The sequence below is a fragment of the Callithrix jacchus genome, chromosome 12 (genome assembly GCF_049354715.1).
Source record: "Callithrix jacchus isolate 240 chromosome 12, calJac240_pri, whole genome shotgun sequence".
Lineage (NCBI taxonomy): Eukaryota > Metazoa > Chordata > Mammalia > Primates > Cebidae > Callithrix > Callithrix jacchus.
The window spans coordinates 71,178,555-71,202,075 of record NC_133513.1 but is presented as its reverse complement, the minus strand read 5'-3'; the positions used below and the strand labels follow the sequence as shown (position 1 = coordinate 71,202,075).

The window sequence follows — 23,521 nt, the reverse complement described above, 5'->3', positions numbered from 1 at the left end:
GTTTCTTGCCCTTCCCAAAACCTATTTGCCCTTAGTTCAGTTTTTTTTAAGCTAACCAATAGCCTTCCATTAGATCCCTTTCCTTGCCTGAATCAAACACAGTTTCCATTGTTTGCAGAGAATACCAACCACATTACCAAGAAACAACCACTAGTCATGCTATAGCCTGGGTCTCCTTTGTTACACATGAGCAAGATCAGCAAGGTTGGCAGTAACTATACATTGAAAAGGACCATTTTCTTGATTCCCACTTTTTCAACCATGACTATTCATGCCCATCTAGGACGACTTTGCCACGTACAACTCATTTAAAACCCTTTTTGAAATTGTCTTAATCACATGTCCAAGTTGAACAAGAGAGTCCAAATCACTGGAATCTCAACTGGCAAGTCGGGGAAACCAACTGGTCCAAGGTATGCAGAGTTTTTGGTTCAACTAGAGAGAAGCTAAGGCCTAGCTTAAAGCTGTGCAGAAAAGCAGATCTCTGAAGGTAACCTGGGTTCTGTGAAGGATGGATATGGAAGCACAGGAAGTGCAGCTAGTGTACACAAAAACAAACTAGAGCTCGTAAAGGGCCAGGTATATAAAGGACCATAATTAAATATGGCCAAGAGAGGCATGAGATTATGGAAGGCAAAGCAGAATTCCATGGGATTGCCTACCTAAGAATCAATAAGCAGAAACTTTACTAAACTACTGAACCTACGAGCTGACATTGTGCTGAAAACTGAACATTCAAAAGAATTATAGAAAATAGGCATATATCCTATTTGAAGAGATAAACCAAACTCTTTGAACACTAGTACCAAGTGTCTAGTTCCATTGAACATGTTCTAACTACAGAGATCAACATGAGTTATTGGGAAAGGAAAAAGTGCATGAAAATCTGGGAGTGAGCTGGGCTCTGAGGTGAGATTAAAATTTAGATAAACGGAGGAGAGAAGAGAGAACACGCAGGAAGAGGGATTTGTGGCAAGCCATAGATCAGTACTGTGGAGCTAAGCAAAATCATCCACGGAGGAAGGATCTCCTCTCTTGTGCAACAACATTAATCTTCTGAGCCCCTGCTGTGGGCCAGAGCCTGAATGAAGCTGAACATGCAGTGTCTCATTTAATCCCTGCAACAGAAGCTCTGGTAAGTAGACATCTTCACTTCCATCACACATCTGAAGAAATCAAAGCCAAGAGATATTAGGGAATCTGTCCAAGGAAGAAGCAAAGCTGGAAGTAGCATCCAGGTCTGCTTACTGCCAAAGCCTTTTCTCTTTACACTACAGTATCTTGGATATTTCCTAGGCCCTTCCCAGGGGTTCTATTATGTATTTTTTGATTTATTCAATAGGCTAGGTTTGGCCAAAACTATTTTCTTGTGTTGATGCTAAACTTAAGGCACTAAGGCCGGGCACGGTGGCTCACGCCTGTAATCCCAGCACTTTGGGAGGCTGAGGCGGGTGGATCACGAGGTCAAGAGATCGAGACCATCCTGGTCAACATGGTGAAACCCCGTCTCTACCAAAAATACAAAAAAATTAGCTGGGCACGGTGGCGCATGCCTGTAATCCCAGCTACTCAGGAGGCTGAGGCAGGAGAATTGCCTGAACCCAGGAGGCGGAGGTTGTGGTGAGCCGAGATTGTGCCATTGCACGCCAGCCTGGGTAACAAGAGCAAAACTCCATCTTAAAAAAAAAAAAAAACTTAAGGCACTAGAAGACTCCAACAGCTGGCTTACTTTTGCATCTACCCCTTCTCAACCTTTCTCCCCTTGGACTCCACCCCACTTAAATGGGTCTTGATATTTCCCTTGTCCCCGCATGTGCAGGGTCGTCTGGGTGATCTTGGGAAGAATTCTGTGCTACTGGACTCCTGAGAGGCTTGGCATGCTGCTCAAGAGCATAAGATGAGACTTTCTTCTGCTTTTATCCACAGAGGCAAACACTCAAGAAAAGAGGCACCTAGGACACAAATTCTGGTTTTAAACATTATCTAAACCTATAAAATCATCTGCAGTATTTGGTTTCTGATCCCAAGTGACCTAAACCACAAAGGCCACAGGTCATTGATAATTTATTTCAAGTTTTTCCAGTTAACAAAAATGAAAAATAAATCTTTCTCTCCTAATCCTCTCCTAATATTCATGTCTATCCCAAAGTAAGATTCAATCACTGCTAAGTAAATAAAGCCAGAGAAACAGTAGGTAGTATTACTTGTTTTGCAAGTAATATAAACTTATCACTTTTTGCCAATTACAAGATTAATAGGGGATTGCTAGGGGGAAGCTTAGAAAGTAAAAGCACAAAAAATATTGTTTTAGTCACCTGTAATTCATCTCCCCCCAAAATTACCACCACTAAAACACAGATTTATGTCTTGCTAGTATATGTGTCTGTAAATAATTATATATTAAGCAAAAATAGGAACACCTTGTGATACTGTTATGTAATTGCTTTTTTCCACTTATAAATAGATCATGTCCCCATGTTAATAAAGACTCATGGTTTTAGATAAGGTATCTATCATGAAATTTAGTGGGTTTTTATGTTTTTGTGCTTTTACAGGGTGATGGCATGTCCTCTAGAGGCCATGTAGAAAATTTGGGGCTATTTGTGATTATTACAGAAGCTGGAGTTGTCTCCTGGCATTCTGTGGGCTAGAGCCAAAAGTGCCAGAGTCCCTGACGTGAATGACGCATCCCATGCAAGACTTTCAAATGTCCTCTGGGAGTGTTACAGCCAGAAGCACTTTGCCCTTAGCACAGTGTGAACTGGAACACCATGAAGGCTAGTGGATGAAACAGAAATATCTAGTGAATACTCAAGGAAGGGGGAAGAGATTAAATTGGATTGTCTCCAACATTCAACCCAGAGCCATAATCCTGATTGTGACACATATAGAAATCCAATCACATGACTTTTATCTAGTTCTCTCAAAGTAACCAGTTTTCTATTATATTCCTATCTTCTTCCATGATCAGATAACTGAAAATTGTATATCTTTTTTTTTTTGAGACAAAGTCTTACTCTGTTGTCTAGTCTAGAGTGCAGTAATGTGATCTTGGCTCACTGCAACCTCTGCCTCCCAGGTTCAAGCAATTCACATGCCTCAGCCTTCCAAATAGCTGGAATTACAGATGTGTGCCACCAAGCCCAGCTAATTTTCATATTTTATTTGTAGTATAGATGGGGTTTTACCAAGTTGGCCAGGCTGGTCTCCAACTCCTGACCTCAAGTGATCCATCGCCTCAGCCTCCCAAAGTGCTGGGATTACAGGCATGAGCCATTGTGCTTGGCTAAAAATATATATCTTAAGTCTCATTTCAGTTTGCTACTCCAAATCCTCTGCCTAGACAACTTTGACTTTTAAGCACAAACCAAGAAAACTATAATGGATAAAGATACTGTTTTTAAGATGTTTACTATAGCAGTGATTACAAATATAAATCCTATAAGTAACTGCCATAACTAACACTTTGGATTTCATTAAATAAATGATGGTATATCCATAAAAGGAAATACAGTCATGTATCCCTTAGTGATGGGGATATATTCTGAGAAATGCATCCTTAGGCCATTTCAATATTGTGCAAACATCACAGAGTATACTTACAGAAACCTAGATGGTATAGCTCACTACACACAAAGGCTATGTGGTATAGCGTAATGTTTCCAGGATACAAACATGCAAAGTATGTTACTGTACTGAATACGTAGGCAACTGTAAAACAATGGTATTTGCATATCTAAACATACAAAAGGTACAGTAAAAATATGGTATTTTAACCTTTTGGGACACCATTGTATGTGTCTACTGTTAACTGAAATGTTATTATGTGGTACATGACTGTATTTTACAGCCATTCAACATGATATAGTTGAATATATTCAACATGATATTTTATGATATGGAAAAATATAGTATTAAGCAGTACATACAAGCTACATAGTAATGTGACATAATTATATATAAAACACAATGTAATATGTAGTAAGTTATAATATAATGGAACATAAAGCAGTATAATTATACATGATATATTCTTAGAGACAAATTTCTATATATATGTGTATGTATATATGTATGCATATATGTATCTATCTATTAAATCCCAAAATGTTTTAACCTAGTATTAGTTAATAAAAGAAAAAATACATATGGATGGTTGAGTGGGAGCTCTGAGTGTATGTGTATGTCACTATACATAACGTGTGTGTGTGTGTGTGTGTGTGTGTAGTATTTAAATCTTGAAAAGGAATAATTTCATTGACAAATAACTATAGCAGAAATATGGGAGTAGCTGTTGCTTCATTGGGAAGATGAAGAGTAAGTTAAAGACTAGCCCCATTCCAGTGGGCTCAGGCACACTGAATACTTAACCAGCTGGTCAAAGTTCTAAATTACATTTAAGTTTATACATTCTCTGTCTCATATAATCATTATTGAAATTTCTCCTAAATCTATTTTATGTTAAGCCAAGAAACTTTCCAAGAGATTCAGATGTTATGGACAAGGTTTCCTGTTTGGTCTCCAAGAAATACCATTTCTAACAATGCGCTATAATGATGTCAATGCTTGTAAAACATGTTTCTTATAGAAATTGTATGTTAAAGTATTTGTTATGGAAAATTAAATTTGTTCACTTTAGTCATAAATGAACTCACCAACCTCATGATAATTAACCTAGCCACTCTATTACTCATCGTACTGGTCTTAGGTAGAAAAGCACACCACTATACATGATTATTATATAGTCATAATGCACTCTTGTCTAGCTTTCTACTCTAGGGCCTGCTTGAAGTAAATAGTACTTCTAGCAGATTTAAAGCCCAATGCATCCAAAAGCCCCTTTCATACACAATTTCTCTTTATGACAACATTAAAACAATAGCAACAGTATAAGAATGTACACTACAATGGTAATAGTGGTTATATCTGGGAGGTAAGATAAGTCATTTTTACACGCTTGAGATTTTCTATATTTTCCAGTGTTTCACTTATTTTATTATCAGTAATAGTGGTAGTAGTAGCATTTTGAATGAGAGAATATCTCTAAGTTTTCCTTTTATCCTTATGCCAAATTATTAGTGAAAGCGCTAACAATTTATCAAATGACCAAGGGCAGACTTCTTTAAAAAAAAAAAAACAACAAAAAAAGGAGGATTTCATTTCCCAAATAATCAAGTGTGGGCTCTTTTTTTCAGAAATTTAAGGACTGGATGTGGGATTTTTGTGCTCTATGGCAGGGGAGGGGGAATTATTTTTATCTGCATCTTCAGGAGTTTGTATTCTTAAGCTAAAGTCTTTCCATGTCTAATCTTTTAAATGTCTAGAGTGTTTAGCATTTTCAGTGTTAGAGCCAGAAGGAGCCCTAGAAATCATTTGACCTAAACTATTTATGTTAGAGGAGGGGGCCCAGGAATTTGAGTGAAATGACTATGGTCACCTGATAGATGTGAGATAAGACCCTGGATCTCTTCATTTGAATGTTCGTTTCCTTCAACCAGATTGTTTCTGTGTCCACGGAGGGAAACAGTAGGAGTGGGCAGTGAAAGAGAGTCCTCCTATCTGGCTCCCTTTCCATGTGGGGAACTCAACATGAGCTAGGCCAATACCCACTCATTATCCAACCATATACCAGGGAGTCTCAAAGCACTGTGAAGACAAGCTATTTTTTATCTCTACCTCATCCCTGCTCCCCTTATAAAGCAAAACAAAATAAAACTCTAGGAGCACACTAATGAGGAAGGAGAAGAATATGCTGGAAATATGCAGAGGTACAGTCCAAGAAGGGAGATATGTCTTTTGTATTATTAGTATTAAAAATCTCAGTGCTCATTCTCTTATTTATTCTTTCTCTGTTTAGCAGAACTCATTACGACTCTGCTTACTTCTATGAAAAACATTTAAATAAGAAACAATTAGCTACACACACACACACACACACACACACACACACACACAAAGTCTATCTCAAAAAACACAGGATGAAAGGATTTATTCCACATAGAAAAGTTGCTGCCAACAAAACTTCCTCTTTCTATAAAGCAGCAAAGCCCCCAGCTTTCTCTTTCATCTGAAATGTCAAAAAATAGTGGAGGCCATCCAAGGCCATTATCCTTGCCAAGAATCTTCAGCCTCTTCTAACATGGGAATCCGGATGAAGAGGCCAATGAACTGGAACTCACAATATAACCACCAACCTAATTAACAGTAAGGCAATGCTATAGAATAGCTCCTGTTTATACAGACAAGGTCATTAACAACATTAAAGATTTAATGCTGTCATAAATTTTAATACAATATTTTAAATATGTGAGTTAATCATTCTCAAAAGTAAATTTACTTAGAAATCTCCAACTGCTTTAATATTTGCTTACATTCATAAATTTCCCTTTGTCATATCTGAGGATTTACAGGATTGGCACTGGCTTTAGCTCTAAAAATCAGTCAAACTAATGTATATTCATTAAGTGGCAACTCAATACAGATTGATAGTACTTATCTTGGTTCTATTACCAAAGGAAGAGAGAACGTGAGCAAATCACAACCTCACTAGATGTCAAAGGAGAAAATGAGAGTTGTAATAAATGATTATTAAGGTTTCTTCCAGCTATAACTAACTGCAGTTGTTTAATTTTACATGTTTTGAAAATGCCAACTATTAAGGAATATGCCACAGTAGTATAATAACACAGCCCTTCCACTCATGCATTGAAAGTCCATGATAAAATGCAAACATGTCATCTGGAAAGAGATGGCATTAAGACATTATCAGCCATCACCATATGATAAGCCATTTTCATCTAGGAAGACTTAGCTTCAGGGAGCTGCAGAGTCCCCAGGAGCAGCATTTGCCAGGAAGAAAAGGACTGAAGCAGGCATTATAAATCAAATGCCTATGGAAGCTTGGCAAAGAGCATACATAAATGAGGAGAACTGGGTGGGAATTGTGAAAAAATCGAAAGCTACTCATCCGCTCCAGCTAGTTGTTGCCTTTGAGGAATGTAGGCCCTGGGTTATCCTACCTTTAGATCTTTCCAAAGAAACCCAAAAATCTGTAAAAACTCTTGATTTTAAAATGCTGATTCAAAATAGTTTAACTTCATACAAGCCAAATATGTCTCCACATCAGAGACATCTGTAGGACACCAAATTTGAGACCTCTAATGTGTGGCACTGTGAGGCCAAGTAATACAATATAGGGAAGGGTGGCACATGGCAAATGGGAGGAAGGGTGCGGTGAAAGAGGATGGAAGTGGCTAAAACTGTATCTGATGTTGGCTCTGTTGAGGGATAAACAGAAAAGCAAGCAAGCTTGGAAGTAGAAAGACATTAGGACAAGGGTTCTGTTAAAAGAAAAACTTTAGCTGAATTAAATTTAAAAGGGTTTAATTGAGCAAGGAACAATTCATGAATCGGGCAGCCTTCCCAGACAGAGTAGGCTCAGAGACTCCAGTGCAGCCACGTGGTGTAAGAAGAGTTATGGACAGAAAAAGGAAAGTGACATACAGAAAACAGAAGTGAGATGCAGAAACAGTTGGATTGGTTACAGCTCAGCATTTGCCTTATTTGAACATGATTTGAACAGCTGGCCACCCTGGCCACAACTCAGTGATTGGCGCAAGAGTAAGCTGCAGTCTGTATAAAACTCCATTTAGGTTATAGTTCATGATGAACAGAGAAACCTTTAGGCTGAACTTAAAATATGTAATGAGGCAGCTTTAGGCTAACCTTGATTTAACAATTCTAAATCTTCTCTGGGGTCATGTGTTTTCAAACTTGGATGCAGAAAGACATTAGGACAGGGGTTCTAAATATTTTCTGGGGTTATGTGTTCCATATGAGAGTCTGATAAATGTTTTAGAGATTTTCACTAGAAAAATAAACATACATGTAGTGGACAGAAAAATGGCTCCCCAAAAATGTCCATGTCTTCATCCTGTCCTTCCTCTGCCACCTTACATTATGTGACAAAAGGGACTGTGAAGATGTAATTAATGACCTTGAGGTAGGGAAATTATCTGAGTGAGCCCAATCTATTCTCATGAATCCTTAAAATCAAAAATGTTTCCCAGCCATGATCAGAGAGAGATGTGATTATGGAAGAATGATCAGAGAGATGCAATGTTGGTGGCTTAAAAATGGAGGAAGGGACCATGAGTCATGGAATATGGGCAGCCTCTGGAAACTGGAAAAGGCCTGGAAATGGACACATCCTTCCCTAGAGCCTCTAGAAAGGAAAGAAACCCTGCCAACACCCTTTTTTTTGGAGGGAGTGCGACCCAGGGAGACACATGTTGGACTTCTATCCTACAGAATGATGAGATAACAAATTTCTGTTGTTTAAAGCCACAAGTTTGTGGTCAGTTATTACAGTAGCAATAATAGAGTATATATACACAGAAACTTGGGCAAAAGCTTTCACAGACCTTCCTGAATCTCATCCTCAGAAATACATAAAAGCACCTTGTGCTCAAAAGAACTCAATATACAACATGACAGCTCTGAGAGCTGTAGGTATGAAACTAGTAGGCATTCCTGGAAAGATCAATGCCCACCTCATGACCTCAGTCCACTCCAAAATCTCACTTCTACTAAGATAGATTTATTTTCTGAAGAATAACTACTTCTTCCGGCCTCACCCAAATGATGTGTGACCCCAAGGAGCAAGGTGGCTCCTTGCTACAGCGAGATCATTCTTCCTTTTCTTACAGTGTTCATTATGTTAATAGCATTCTCCCCTAACCCACTATCCCAACAAAAGTGGCATTTTACACCTGCTGAGACTTAGCCTGGCTTATTCCTTCATTCTGAACCAGACCTAGGTCTGGAGTGTCCCATTACAGTATCATGTCTCTATCAAGATCCTATTCAGCATGATATGCCCAAACCTGGCCAGATGCTAGCTTAAAACAGAAGAGGAATGTTATCAGGAATGTGAGCTACCTGATTCAAAGATGTTTTTAGCCTCAGATCTCATTTCATCAGTTCATCAAATTTCACAATCCCTGTAATATTCTGAGATGAATTTTTTTAAAGTTCCATTACAATGTCCCTTGGTGATGTCACCATGGTTCTGATAAATAACTGTAGTTTAAAGGTTACTTAATGAACAGCACTAGACATAACTGCCCTCACAGCACTCCTGATATGTAACTTAGCACCAGATCCTGCAATTGCTGACAGCAGTGCACAGAACAGTCTGGAATGTTGCTAGGTCATAAAGTTCAATTCTGTGAAAATGGGACATGAAAGATGGGAGAAAGAAAGGTGCGGTGGCTCACGCCTGTAAGACCAGCACTTTGGGAGGCCGAGGCAGGTGGATCACGAGGTCAAGAGATTGAGACCATCTTGGCCAACATGGTAAAACCCCGTCTCTACTAAAATTTCAAAAAAATTAGCTGGGCATGGTGGTGGGCGCCTGTAGTCCCAACTACTCAGGAGGCTGAGGCAGGAGAATTGCTTGAACCCAGGAGATGGAGATTGCAGTGAGCCGAGGTTGTGCCACTGCACTCCAGCCTGGCACCTGGTGACGGAGTGAGACTCTGTCTCAGAAAAAAAAAAGAGAAAGAAAGAAAGAAAGAGAGAGAGAGAGAGAGAAAGAAAGAAAGAAAGAAAGAAAGAAAGAAAGAAAGAAAGAAAGAAAGAAAGAAAGAAAGAAAGAAAGATGGGAGATGGGGAGAAGAAAAAGGCAACAAGGTATTTACGATCCTATGAAGGTTTGCTAAGGGGCAGAGGAAGAGAGATACAAAATGGGACACACAATGGTTTTAAGTCTACTGAACATCAAGCATCTAAAGGCTAATACCATTTTCCCCTATTGACCTCTGTTAAATATCCACCCCTACAGGACCACCAAATATTCTACATACAAGCATGAATGACTTTGTTCTGGTTTTTATTTGTTTTGTTTGCTTTTATGCTGTTTTGAAATTTGCATGAGGATATAGTTGACTTTATTCCTGCTGAGAGAGATAGTCATCAGGCTAGTGGGTGGCTGACTAAATTGATTCTAGTAGCAAATAATAGCTTTCTCACAATAATACCTCGAATAGAAGGGAGAATGTCCTGATTACTAGAGAAATTATAAGGCTGAATCCAACAGGTATTACCTGAGGTCAGGTAAGAATAAACACAAAAGAAGTCGGCTCGTGAAGAGGGTTATAAAAGGTGGCCATGAATCCACCTGGACAGTGAAGCAACCTACCTTTGAGGTCCCCTTCAACCCTTTGAAGTTCTATTATTTTAAATTTAGTATATTGGATATTTAAAAGTACAACTGCATAGCACAGCCAATCTTCTCTGTAGTTGTTGATTTAGACTGTGCTGCCTTAGAAAAACAATTCTAAAGGTCAGGCTCAGAAGCACAGCCCTCCCTTTCCACTGAGTGAGGGCTATGATTACACTGTACACAAGATCCTACAAAGACAGCTGACACAACTAGCGATTGAATTCTTTCTTCTGTTTACTTCCAGAAGAGACTTTCCATAGACAGCTGCAATGCCAGGCTCCCCATCAGAATGTCATGCCAACCTTTCTGCAAGCTGCTTTCCACCCACATCCTTGCCCTGGATCCAGGGCTGTCTCCAGCAGGTCTAGCAGGCTAGAGAGACCATCCCTGGGGCTATGTCAGGGCTAAGGTCACTGGAAGACACTTGGGTCAGCACAGAATCTGCACCTGCCGTGCTGCAATCAGACATTTGTGGGTTCAAATTCTGGCTCAGTCTTTTTCACTTGTGTAACATCAGGCAAGTGTCTTAATGTCTTTCAGACTATGAGTACACAGCTTTATGAGAAAGTGGAGGCTAAGTGAGAGACTACATAAAAATCAGCTGGTATGGTGCCTACCTGGTCAATACCAATTTATCACTATCACAAAGGAAAATCAAATCCCCTCTACCACAGAATAAAGAATAAGAATGAATGAAATCAGCATTTCTCTCCAAGGGCAGGACCTGTCTTCACTTCCCCCTGAGCCTTAAGGTAGATTCTCTTCAAATGCAAGACAGAGAAAGTAGGTCATTTACTTTTCTCTTAAACTCATTCAGCGATTCTCCTTCTAGGCCCCTTTAAGCAGTTTTCCTGACTGTAAGGAATGCCAACAAAAGTCAGAAAGCCTTGCTTCTTGTGTGGGGGTGGCAAGCACACAGCTGGCATTTCAGAGAAAGGAACCACAGGCACAGCACGGCTTCTGACAACAAAGGGCCCACCTTGGTTGAAGTCTCACTGCTTCTTGGCACCTGAAGGCACTGTTTTGTGGACTCTCATGAGCTGGTGTTTCTGCTCTCCCCTGACACTCTGACTGACTGGATACCACATGCTCTGTCTCCTGCAAGAAGAAACAGCAAAAGTAGATGAGCTGTCAACAGCAATCAGTTCCATATCATTATTAAGCTGGAAGTGGGTCTCAGGGCAGGGAAGCAGAAATGCATAACACATTCTGCTGATTGTAACATGGGAAGGGAGCCAATTCAGAGGTCCAAATTTTTAAAAGCTTCTATCAATCAGCTGCTACAAGATTACAGAATAAAGAAAAATAATAATAATAAATCTAACATCCAAAAGATATGGCATAGCCTTACAATAAGAATTTTACAGACATTAAAAATGATCTCATGGAAGAATATTGAATGAATAGATACATCTGAAAAGATAATTCATAGAACAGTATTTATAGAATAGGCTTGTTTATGCAAAAATAAACATATGTATGAATGTTCACACAGACACATACTCCCCCACACACATGAGACTGGAATAAGTTGAATCAAAATCTTAACTGTGACTAACTCTGAGATGTTATGCTTATTTATTTTTGGAGCCCATATATATTTTCTAAGTTTTATACAATAAACAAACATTATTTCCACAGTAAGAGAAAATTCAAGTTAATCTGAAAACTAAAGAACAAATAATTTTTATAAATTCCAGATCCCAAGAGTCCTTGATATCTCTCCGTCATCCTGCCCCCACCACCAACACACACACGCTATTGCCATTGGCTACACTACAGCTAAAGAAACCACAATGTGGGTTATCCATGATACAATTGCTCATTAACTTAAAAAAATTCCAGAGTGCTAAACACTAGAGTATCACAAACACACCAAAACTAAAACTAATCTGGATTCAATACAAAGACATGCATGCATACCAAAAGCGAAAGATTTATATCTATTCAACAGTTCCACTACTATCATCCTCAAGCTATGTCAAACCTCTAACTAAAAAATTTTCTTTAGAGTAAAATAAACCTTCTTTAACCTAGTAAAAGAGATGCTAAAACAAAAATCTGTGAAAATTCAGTAACTCCAGATGGGTACCATCATAAAGGAAAATTATTCAAATAATACAATAAATTTAGGTCTTCTGGTGCAATATATTATGTTCACAATAGAGACCCAGCTCCTCTATTAGGGTGTGGGTTGAAGTCATTACAAGTGTCAATGTGTCAGGTGTCTTAGGAATCATGTTTCCAGCACACTAGAACAACACAGTGAGGCTATTTGCCAAGAAGTCATCACAAGCCTCTAAAACAAAATCATATGAATGTCTTCATAGGAAGGGGACAAAATGGGTACAGCTGGGCAGAGCTACAGGAAAGGAAAGAGCCTTATCAAGATCCTCTCTTAAATTCTTCAAAGCCTCCAGCTTCAGATAAGAAGACACAGCAGATGAAAAAGTTTCCATTAGTATGCACTAATTCCCTAGACTTAGTAGTTGCTGGAGAAAAATTCTATAGCTACCCAGATATTGGTCAAATTCCACCACACAATGGTTTTCATGTGAAACAGAGTTCTGCTACTTGTTCAATGTATGACTTTGGCCAAATTATATAAATGATGTGGTCTCAGTTTCCTTTTCTGTAAAATGAGGATAATACCATCAATTCCACAAGTGCCAGTCAACTGGAGGCATACAGCAGATACCAACTACTACTGATAACAATATTGCTTTTATAAAAATTTTCTTAAAGTTCAATATTCTGAACCTAGTGCTCAGGTAATCCTTGGAGAATTCACCCAAATGAGTTCAGCAAAAGAAAACCCATTTTTGTGGTGGAATGCTTATTTCACATTTTTATACTAATAGCAATATTTTTTAAACATTATCTTTAGAAGCCTCAGTAGATGTAGGCCTTAAGAAATGGCCCTTCTGAACTCTAAAAAGTTTAAACCCAAAATGTCCATTTTATTAAAACTTTATCTTTTTAGGAAAGCATAGTGGTTTTTTTTTTCTTTTCTTACAAAGACAGTATTTTATCTAACTCTTTGAACCCTCATTGAGAAAGGTGAGACAGGCCAAACACTGCTGGATTACCTTGGATCTAGGATGTATCTTAGAGATGAATAACAACAACTTTAGAGAAAGTTTCTCCTTAATATGCTTAGATCAGAGATCTCAAAGGACTGCAAGAGAGGAACTCTTCTCTAGAATGGGAAGATAAGGAGTATTTGGACACAGCTGACTATCAAGTCCCTGTTTCAAATGGGGAAAAGAGTGGCACTGTCACCTATGTTTCTTTTCCCCACCAAGAATTTCAAACCTCAAGATGGTAGGGAGAATTGAGGAAGACTAAGTAAGAAGTCTGATACAAATTATCCTAATGCTGATGAATGGAACAGGCTCTGACGTCATTGTCATGACAGGCTGCCCTTCCCAATGCCAAAAGTTAGATCGTGCTTCAAAGTTCTGATCTCCAAGCCCCCCTCAGATCAGAAACCCAAGCACAGCCTTTCTTAGAAAATATTGAGTTTATTCTTCCATCCAAAGATCCTTATGATCTTGGAAAATATTTCACTCATAAGAAAAGGAACAAAGATTTTTTTAGTTTAGTTCCTTCCACTCCATTATCTCCTCATGGAATGACCACCTGTGGGTCAATAGCCCCAGAAAAGCTTACATGGGAATCAATGAGCCTTCAGATGCTTCTAATTTCTAGGCTTTAAGTCTTCTAGCTGATGCCCCAGAAAGCCTGAAGCAGACATAGGCCTCCCTACTGTGCCCTAAGTGAGTTTCTGACCCACAGAAACCATGAAAGGTAATATATGATTATTGCTATTTTAAGTTTTGTGGTTATTTGTTACACAACAATAGATAACTAAAATACATTACCTTTCCTCTATTCTAAGATACCATCAATTATAAGCCATCATTGGTTGGATTACATAACAGTCTTTTAGGAAAAAAATAATGCCACATTAAATGCATCCATCAATTTTAAGAAACATTCAAAATGAGAAAGGTGAAAGTCTGAACAGATGTGTGCATTGACATTAAGGAACTACACAGCATGCCAGGACAGCCTGACATGTGACAACCCAAGAAATCCCAACACAAGAACCTTATAGGAAACAGGGGAGGAAAACCCCCAAGCCTTAGCTGTCTCAACCTTAAAAAATAATTTCGTGCTTTCTCCTAAAGAAAGAAGACAGAAGAAGTGGGGATATCATATATTGAATTAATAAAACAGTAGCTTTCAAAGGTCTTGTGCTCCCAGCTGCCATTTATTCATAAAGATATAAAGGAAAAAGTACAAAGTGAGAATAGTAGTTCTCAATCAAATTTATCTATAAGAGATTTATTCAGCCAGACGCATGAGAGGCCAAGGCTTACTTCCTTGGTAAGCCCGTTTCTCTGTTCCAGTTGGACTCCACCACCTGGTCAAAGTTAACTAAGGCTGCCAAAGAAAGTCCTTAGAGTAAATAATGTATTTCTAAAAGATTGAGAGTGAACACTTTGTCTCCACCCCCCCAAAAAATAGGTGACAACATCAAGAAAGGAAATAAAGAACACATTTGATCACCTTTGCCCATTTACACTTCATCACTCTGTTTAGAATCGGCCATAACATTCAGCCCAAAAGTTCTAGAACACTATGTATTCTAAAATAACTGAGATACATTTTACCTACAAACAATCACTACTATATATAAAGTATTTTGATATTTGAGAGGGTTGCAGAGAAGTACATAAGACAGTCTTGCCCCCAAAGAACTTTAAAATCTACTGTTTTCATAGACTAAAGGGTAAGAGAGCAGATTCTAACTTTTTACTTCTACGTTAATGTATCTCTCAAATGGTCAGATCCAAGCTGACCAAGGGGAATGAGGGGAAAAGCCAAGATCCTCTGCTCCATGCTTGGTCTTCCTGCTACCTGGCTAACTGTAGCCTGAATGGGCACCTGGAAGAAAGGGTATCGCACATCTTTTCCTGTTCCCTGCCATTTTCCTCTTCCTCTACCCTCTACCTCACCCCTAATATGTCCCAAGTCTGCCTCAGTGGGGTGATTTATTGGTTCTCAAATCATGCTGATGAATGGAACAGGCTCTGACGTCATTGTCATGACAGGCTGCCCTTCCCAATGCCAAAAGTTAGATCGTGCTTCAAGGTTCTGATCTCCAAGCCCCCCTCAGATCAGAAACCCAAGCACAGCCTTTCTTAGAAAATATTGAATTTATTCTTCCATCCAAAGATCCTTATGATCTTGGAAAATATTTCACTCATAAGAAAAGGAACAAAGATTTTTTAGTTTAGTTCCTTCCACTCCATTATCTCCTCATGAAATGACCACCTGTGGGCCAATTGCCCCAGCAAAGCCAAATACAGGGACCATCAGATTCACTACATTCTGAGATAGTTCATAAGAAAGCTGCCCATGAAACAAACATCATTTAGGCTATTTATCTGATCCAGGTGCAGAGGCTAGGACAGTGTAGTGTGCATGATAACAAAAGGAAAGCTTTAACTCAAAAGGCTCAAAACCCAAACTTGGTTAAGGAAAAATTAGCTGCTCCTAAACCAGAATGGTGAAATACAATATTTTATTCTTACTGGGATTTTAGTGAGTTCAACTGACTCTTGTAGGACTTGGGATAATCTAGTTTCTATCAAATGGCATGGCCATTGCTTCAGGCCCTTCCAAGTTCTTCCATTCATACAAATCCATGGCCATAAAGAAAAAAAACGAAAACAATTTTCCATTCTAATCCCAGTTCTTGCCCATCTGCTCTGAAAGTCAGAAAGGTACCTTTGGCCCTCGAGTACATACACCCTCTAAATCTTCCTTTGAAGATGTGATCAATCAAAACACCACATCTTCATTTTCTCATACTTGAGGTTTTCTCTGTGTCCATTCTATTGCAAAATTGATAAAACCTTATTTTCTTCAACTGCTAGATTAAATTTTAAATTAAATGGTTCTGTAGCTTAATCACTCTATTGTTAATAACAATGCCTTGCATTTATGAGAGCAAGTACTTCCCAAAAGCTCTAATTAAGACATGACTAATATATCTGACAGCATATAGTTTGGAAAATCTTATATTTTCAGTTCTTAAGGTGAACAAGAGAAAGTGTTGTAAATCTACCATGTCCTACATTACCCAAATGTCTCTCTTTTCTTAACCTTCACATATCTGTGAAAGTGACTTGATGCCCTTCTGAATAATTGGGGAATTTTATAGGTGTTCATATCCTGATAAAGAAACTATTGGACTATTACATCTATGTCATAACTGGGTTAAAGGGGGTCCTGTAAGAGCTGATTTAAATTTTCCTTTCAAATATTATTTCAAATTTTCTGGCCCTTTAAGAAATAGGGATCTAAGAGAACAGTTTCTTCAGATCTATTTTTAAAATTTATTTCTGGCCATCTTACTCATTATTTCAACAAAGAAATAAAATAAGTCATGGAATAAAGCAGGCATAGGCTCAAAATCCACACATATCCATGAGGTAGGATGTCCTCTGATTCTTTTTTTTTTTTTTCTTTGAGACTAAGTCTTGCTCTGTCGCCCAGGTTGGAGTGTAATGGCGCGATCTCGGCTCAGTGTAACCTTCACCTCCAGAATTCAAGTGATCCTCCTGTCTCCAGAGTAGCTGGGATTACAGATCCATGCCACCTTGCCCAGATAATTTTTGCATTTTTAGTAGAGACATGGTTTCACCAGGTTGGCCAGGCTGGTCTCAAACTCCTGACCTCAGGTGATCCAACCACCTGGGCCTCCTAAAGTGCTGGGATTACAGGTGTGAGCCACAGAGCCCAGCCTGATTCTATTTCTTTTCTTTTCTTTTCTTTTTGAAATGGAGTCTTGCTCTGTTACCCAGGCTGGAGTGCAGTGGTGTGATCTTGGCTTACTTCAACCTCTGCCTCCTGGGTTCAAGCTATTCTCCTGCCTCAGCCTCCTGAGTAGCTGGGACTATAGGTATGTGCCACCACGTCCTCCTAATTTTTGTATTTTTAATAGAGACAGGGTTTCACCATGTTAGCCAGGATGGTCTGATCTCCTGACCTTGTGGTCCACCCACCTTGGCCTCCAAAATTGCTGGGATTACAGTCATGAGCCACCGTGCCGGCCCTAATTCTATTTTTTTTAATCTGTGATATATATTACCCAGGTTACTGCTTTGTTGTAAGAATTTCTAGAAGAAAATGGATATTCAAGTATGCTATCTATCATATATATTTTCTGAATCTATTAATATTCACTGAGTGCTTGCTCTATACCAGGTACTAAACTGGGCACCTTCTATGTAAATTTTCTCATTTACTAGGAGGTAGGTTTTAGTCCCCCAGTTTCCCCAGTGAGAAAAATGAAGTGAAGAAAAGGCGGCTGACTTACCTAGGCCAAAAAGATTGCCTTTTATACATGAAGTGCCTTTTTGAAGACCTTGCAAAGCTTGACTGAGTTTATATATTTTAAGACTATTCTCATAATAGCAGATATTGGGTATTTCCATTCACCAGGTAATGTGAAAAGATTTCAATAAAATCAACACAGTTTATAATTCAATAGGCCCAAACAGCTTTGAAATTATGCAGTTCTTGATCGATTTGAGAGGAATTGCATTAATTCAAGTTGTTTGCCTTAAAAGTGATTTAATACTTTATATTCAATACTTAATTCAAAATTGTATAAAATGGACCAAACCAGATCACATGACTGAGCTAGAGCACCAGTTCCTAACCCCAATATCCTAAACTCAAATCCAGAGTTCTTTCCATTATATGTTCTAACCACCCATATTTTCTACAGAACTGAGAAGTATCCCCTGACAGTCAGGGTGAATACAGTCATAGTTAAACTGTAACAGCTGGGGTGGGTGGTATTCAAGTGTAAAATCAATGGAGTACACAAAAGAGAAGAAAAGAATTGTGAGGTATGTGTGTTTTTCAATAGTATTTGTTTTTTCTTCCCTCTAGCATGTGGATTAAAGGACACAGGGACTCTGAAGCGAGGGAGATTTATAAAAACCTAGTCTTCTCTCTAATGGGCTTGGACTGGGGACAGAGAAGCAGGATTTACCAGCTGTGAGACACAAGATAGCTGGCTTGAGTATTCTGACAATCAACTACCCAAACTCTAGCTACCTCTCTAGGAATCCTTGCATTTCTACTCCTACCCCACCAAGGAGTTAGGCCTTGAACAGGTCTCCAACTCTCCAATTACATCACCTTGCTGAGACTACAGAAGGCTCCAAACAGCATAAAGCCTGAAGAAAAGCAAAAGGCAAATAGTTTCTCAGTATAATCACATTGCTTCACTCCCTCATAGCACCAGTAGTGGTAACTACGATAGCCAAGCCCTGAAATACACTTACCCTGACCTTAGAACCAGCCTGATCCCTCACAGCTAATGAGATGTCCTAGACTTGGCCACTGTAACTCCGAGGATTCAGAAACTGGTCAACTTTGCAGCTTTATGGGATTCTAGGTTTTCTGACGACATTCATTCATCACTCAAATATTTAGTCCCTATCAGGGGCTATATTCTGTGCTCTTCCTAGTTCCTGCCCTCAGGGAGCTCACAGTCAACTTAGTAGTAGCAATGGTAGTGGGGAACAGAAGAGGTGGCAGGATACAAACTATAAACAGGCAATTGCAGTATAGTATGATCAATGCTACAACAGGATAAAGACAAAGTGTGAGATGCTTTAAGAACATATAGGAATGGCACCAAGCCTAGCTCTTGGGAGAAGTATCACTGAAGTGGCCTACAGTATAAATGAACATCAACTAGAATAAACAGCATGATGAGGAGACAGAACGTATCAAGGCAAACATGTGTAAGTGAGAGTATGGAATGTTCAAGGAACTCCGGATGGGTGACTATGTTTAGAGTAAGAGTCAAAGGTAAGTATGGTGAACACCATTAGGCAGGTGAGGCACAGGCAGAAGCCAGATCATGGGAAACCTGTACGTATGAAGACCTACCAGTCTAAAGAGTTTGGGCTTTATTCCACTGGCAATGGCAAGCCACTGAATATTAGAAGTAAGGCATGTTTAGATTTGCACTGGAGGAAGATCATCTTTTGTGGATCAGCTTGTGAAGATTAGAAGGTGAAGAGGAGGAGTCAAAGAAGGAAGGATAGTTAGAAAATCAGAGCATCCCAAGCAAGAGATGACTGTCACGTGGATGACAGAGGTGGTAAGTAGTATGAAGAATAAGAAATTAGCTAAAAAAAATATTAAAGAGATGGAAAAAATAGGTCTGCTGATTGACAGAATGTGGTTGAATGAAAAAGAAGGACCGATGGTGATACTAAATCTCTAAGTGGGAAAATGGGGCAAATGCTATTGCTGCTCCCTAAGACGGACACAGGAAGAGAAACAGTGTTCAAGGAGAGTTGCTTATGAGGGACCAATGCAGCATCTAAGTAGGCAATGATAAATAGAGGGGCTGGATTCTTAGAGACAGACCAGGGCTGGCAATATATATTTGAGGATGATCAGGAGGGTGACCAAAACCACAAGTCAGATAACACCATTCAGAGTAGGCAGAGAGGGAAGATGAAACTTGGGAGAAAACCCTGAGGAATGTCAATATTTATAGCACCGATAGTATATTGTTAAATCAGAACTCAAGCTGCTAAATAATGTATATATAGTAAGAACCCACAGAGAGAGGTGGAGGAGTATATCAATGTTTGTATACTTGTGTGTGTGTGTGTGTGTGTATTATTACTCGGTACTTATGGTTTTTTATGTGTGGTATGTTAATTTATAAGTTAATTGCTTGAATTGTTTAATGAGCGTGTTTTGCTTTTATAATTTAAAATAAGAATATTTAATTTTAAAACATTTAAGGGACAGACAGATGGAAATGATACTGCAGAGAAGACCAAGAAGGAGAAATAGAAATAAAATGCAAAGCGGGTTATCATGAAATCTTCAAGAAGGACGCTCACTGCCTGACCCATTTGTTTCATATTGCAATGAAATGCTAAAGAATTTTAACTCCATTAGGAAAACAGGGTAAGAAAATATAAGAAACATTAAATATTAGTAAAATACACTCAACAGTATGACTTCTGTCTTAAGATGTGATAATGTTCTTTAAAAATAGGTGCCACTGTTCCTTATGTTCTACTTGTGTTAGACTTTAATAAAGGCATGCAATTTTCAAAAGGAAGGAATCAATAATCATGGTTAAATGGAACACCTGGAGCAGTGATTCAGCACCTATAAATATGGTAACACAAGCTTAAGCCTTTCTACTAGAACTTAGTCCTATGCATAGAACAGAGGTATAATAAGAAGGCCCCTTTGTCAAGTCTGTCCTCACTCCTCAGACATATGGCCTCTCAGGTCAGAAGCCAATGAATTATTTTGAGTTCAAAAGGTTACTAGGATTTTAAATATAGGAAATGCTAATTTGGGGGAGGTTTTTTTTGTTGTTTTTTCCTTTTTATTTATTGATTTTTTTGGGTAAGAGACAAGGTCTTGCTATGTTGCTCAGGCTGGACTCTCCAACTTCTAGGCTCAAGTGATCCTCCCACCTTGGCCTCCAAAATAGCTGGGACTATAGGCACATATTACCATGCCAGCCTTTAATTTCTGTGATTTTAATATAAATTAAGTACATATATATAATTTAAATTATCTCCCTCTGAGCTGAGGCTTAAGATCCCTTAAGTACCTCTTATTTGCCTTTTGGGAGGCTGAGGCAGGTGGATCACCTGAGGTCAAAAGTTTGAGACCAGCCTGGCCAACCTGCCTCTATTAAAAATACAAAATATTAGCTGGATGTGGGGGCACATGCCTGTAGCCCCAGCTACTCAGGAGTCTGAGGCAGAGGAATCGCTTGAACCTGGAAGAAGGAGGTTTCAGTGAGCCAAGATCATGCCACTGCACTCCAGCCTGGGTGACAGAGCAAGATTCCACCTCAAAAAAATAAAAATAAAAATAAATAAATAAATAATACCTCTTACTTAAAATAGAGCATTACCTTCTGGGAAAAGCCCCCCTTTTATTCCCTTTTTTTTTTTTTTTTTTTTTTGGCTGGAAAGGCAAACAGCCTGTTGATATGGAATCTCTACCATGTTATTTTCTGAAATTATTAAACTATATCTGTTATTTTTTGGTTTCAAATATCCCTCAATGTTTCATTTCGCAAGCTCCCTTGTTTGTTTTATTTAGCTTAGTAAGAATCAAATTATTCTATTTCCAAAGCAGTCATGAGAAAAATCCAAAATTACCATCACAAAGATTACTCCAGCTACTAAAGCTGCTGCATTACTGTCACAGCTTTCAATACTAGGCTCTCCTTATATTCTTGTATCAACAGGAGACATCTCTGCCTTCCCTTCTGCTGAACCAGTCATTGAGGATTTTAGGGCAAGTCCAACTGTTCTCACAAAATGTGCAACAGTTAACAAAGGAGGATCATGTCATTCTAACATTCCCCTTATAAAGACATCGTGGAAGCATCAGAGCTCTCCCATCTTACAATGAATGCATGGTTCTGTATTTTGTTTTTTTCATTTGAGAAAGACAAGAGATGGCAAGGGAATGAGGAAGGAAAATTATATTATCTCAGAAACAAGAAATGTGACGTGGATTTCACTTTCATAGAAAACAATTTAAGAAACTTTTAAAAACTGGGATAAAAATAAGGAGGAAATGGAATATTATGTACAGTGCTATCTCAAACTAAAAACCAATTAGCAAAAATAATAAATCAAATCCAGACAACAAAATTATTATATCTTAAGAGAATAGACATTTTGAAAATAGTGGTATCTTATGAATGCCTAGCATTCACTTGCATTTTAATGGTAATTTAAAGACGTCAAAACTTTCATGTTAGGTAAACAGTAATGCTCCAGTATACCCTCAGTAATACCCAAGGTGCTAGATTTGGGAAATGAGGTTCCACAAAGGTGCAAAATATTAAAAGGTCTCCAGCTACAATGTTAGCATAAAGCAGGACCAACTCTACAGCGGCCAACTTTCGTTTTATCAAAGGCTGCTCAAATAGCCTATATGTCTAATATCCCAACTAACAGTCATTAGGGCTGTTTATCTCTAAATCTTTTATCAGACTCTTCAGCCACAAGTAGAATATATTCCCTGAGAGGTGATCCCTTTAGGAAGCATGCTTCCTTCTATGCAATCAGAGCAGACAATACATTCGGACTGTGCTCCCAAGTGCTAGGATTACACTCGTTAGCCACCACGCCAGCCAAGAGTATCCGCTTTCTATGGCCTGCATTGTGCTTCTTAACGTGGGGTCAAGTCCACTGGGGATAGGAATGGCAGGAATGTTCTGCAGGGGGTTGCAAGCCCACCAGATACACAATGCAATGAAAGCTCCATGAAGGCCACTCTCACATCGCTTTCATTCTCCATAATCTCACACAGACATTATGTGATATTTTTGAATGAGTTATTAGCATAACTCATTAACATGGCATAGTATCCTGGGATAACAAATTTAAGTGATGATTTAGAGAGACACTGACCTTAAGATCACTGTTTTTTATTTTTTAAGAAAAAAGTAAATAATGCTGCTTACCAGCTTCTATCTAACATTTATTATAAGGAGCATACTGACTTCAGTGATATTAAAGTGTTAGAAATACGTGAATCTTAGGATTGATGAAAAGAGGTCAGTTCTGCAGCATGCAATATTCACACCACGCACTCAACAATAGGCACCACCACTATGACCACCGCTCACAGCTCAGATCTCATTTCTTGCTGCATTCACTCCCACTCCTAGAGCTGACTTCTTGGCTTCTCAGCTCAAACCAAGATTAGGGAGCGTACTTCTGACTGGTATCACCCTAGTTGTGCCCATGTCCTAGCTGAAAGGGAGGCTGAAAAAGCAAATAGTGGCCTATTCACTTTTTATAGTGAATAAAACATTCTTCTTTTCTCCCTCCAATGGGAAATTCTCCAAGCACAAGAACAGAGTTCAGATGCTTGGCAGCCAAAATAGAATGACAAGTATCTCCTATAGGGAGATTTCAAAGAAACTCCCACCTATGGTAAAAGTTCATTCTCCTCAGCTGTTAGAATTTAGAAAATGTTTGCAAAGCACCAGAGTAAGAAAACTCATTAGGATGGAATCCAAGGCTCTTACAATCCAGCCCCTACAAACTTCCTGTCTAGCTTCCATCACCCCATCCTTTCCACATCCTACAGTCCACAGATGACTAATTAGGTGGCAGCTCTCGAATTCCACTGTCACTCATGTCTTCACTCACAGTGTGTTCCCTCAGCTTAGAAAACTTCCCTCCT

At 38.8% G+C, this 23,521-nt stretch overlaps 1 protein-coding gene across 8 annotated transcripts in view; it reads right to left on the bottom strand.

The window, feature by feature from the left end:
- Nucleotides 1-23,521, bottom strand: part of FAM13C (family with sequence similarity 13 member C) — a 114,735-nt gene that overhangs the window by 66,881 nt on the left and 24,333 nt on the right. For all 8 annotated transcript variants that reach the window (XM_009009903.5, XM_078345940.1, XM_009009904.5 and 5 more), the window contains one exon: nt 11,205-11,323. In XM_009009903.5, coding sequence (XP_009008151.1) covers nt 11,205-11,323 — 119 coding nt within the window. The remainder of the gene's footprint in view (nt 1-11,204; nt 11,324-23,521) is intronic.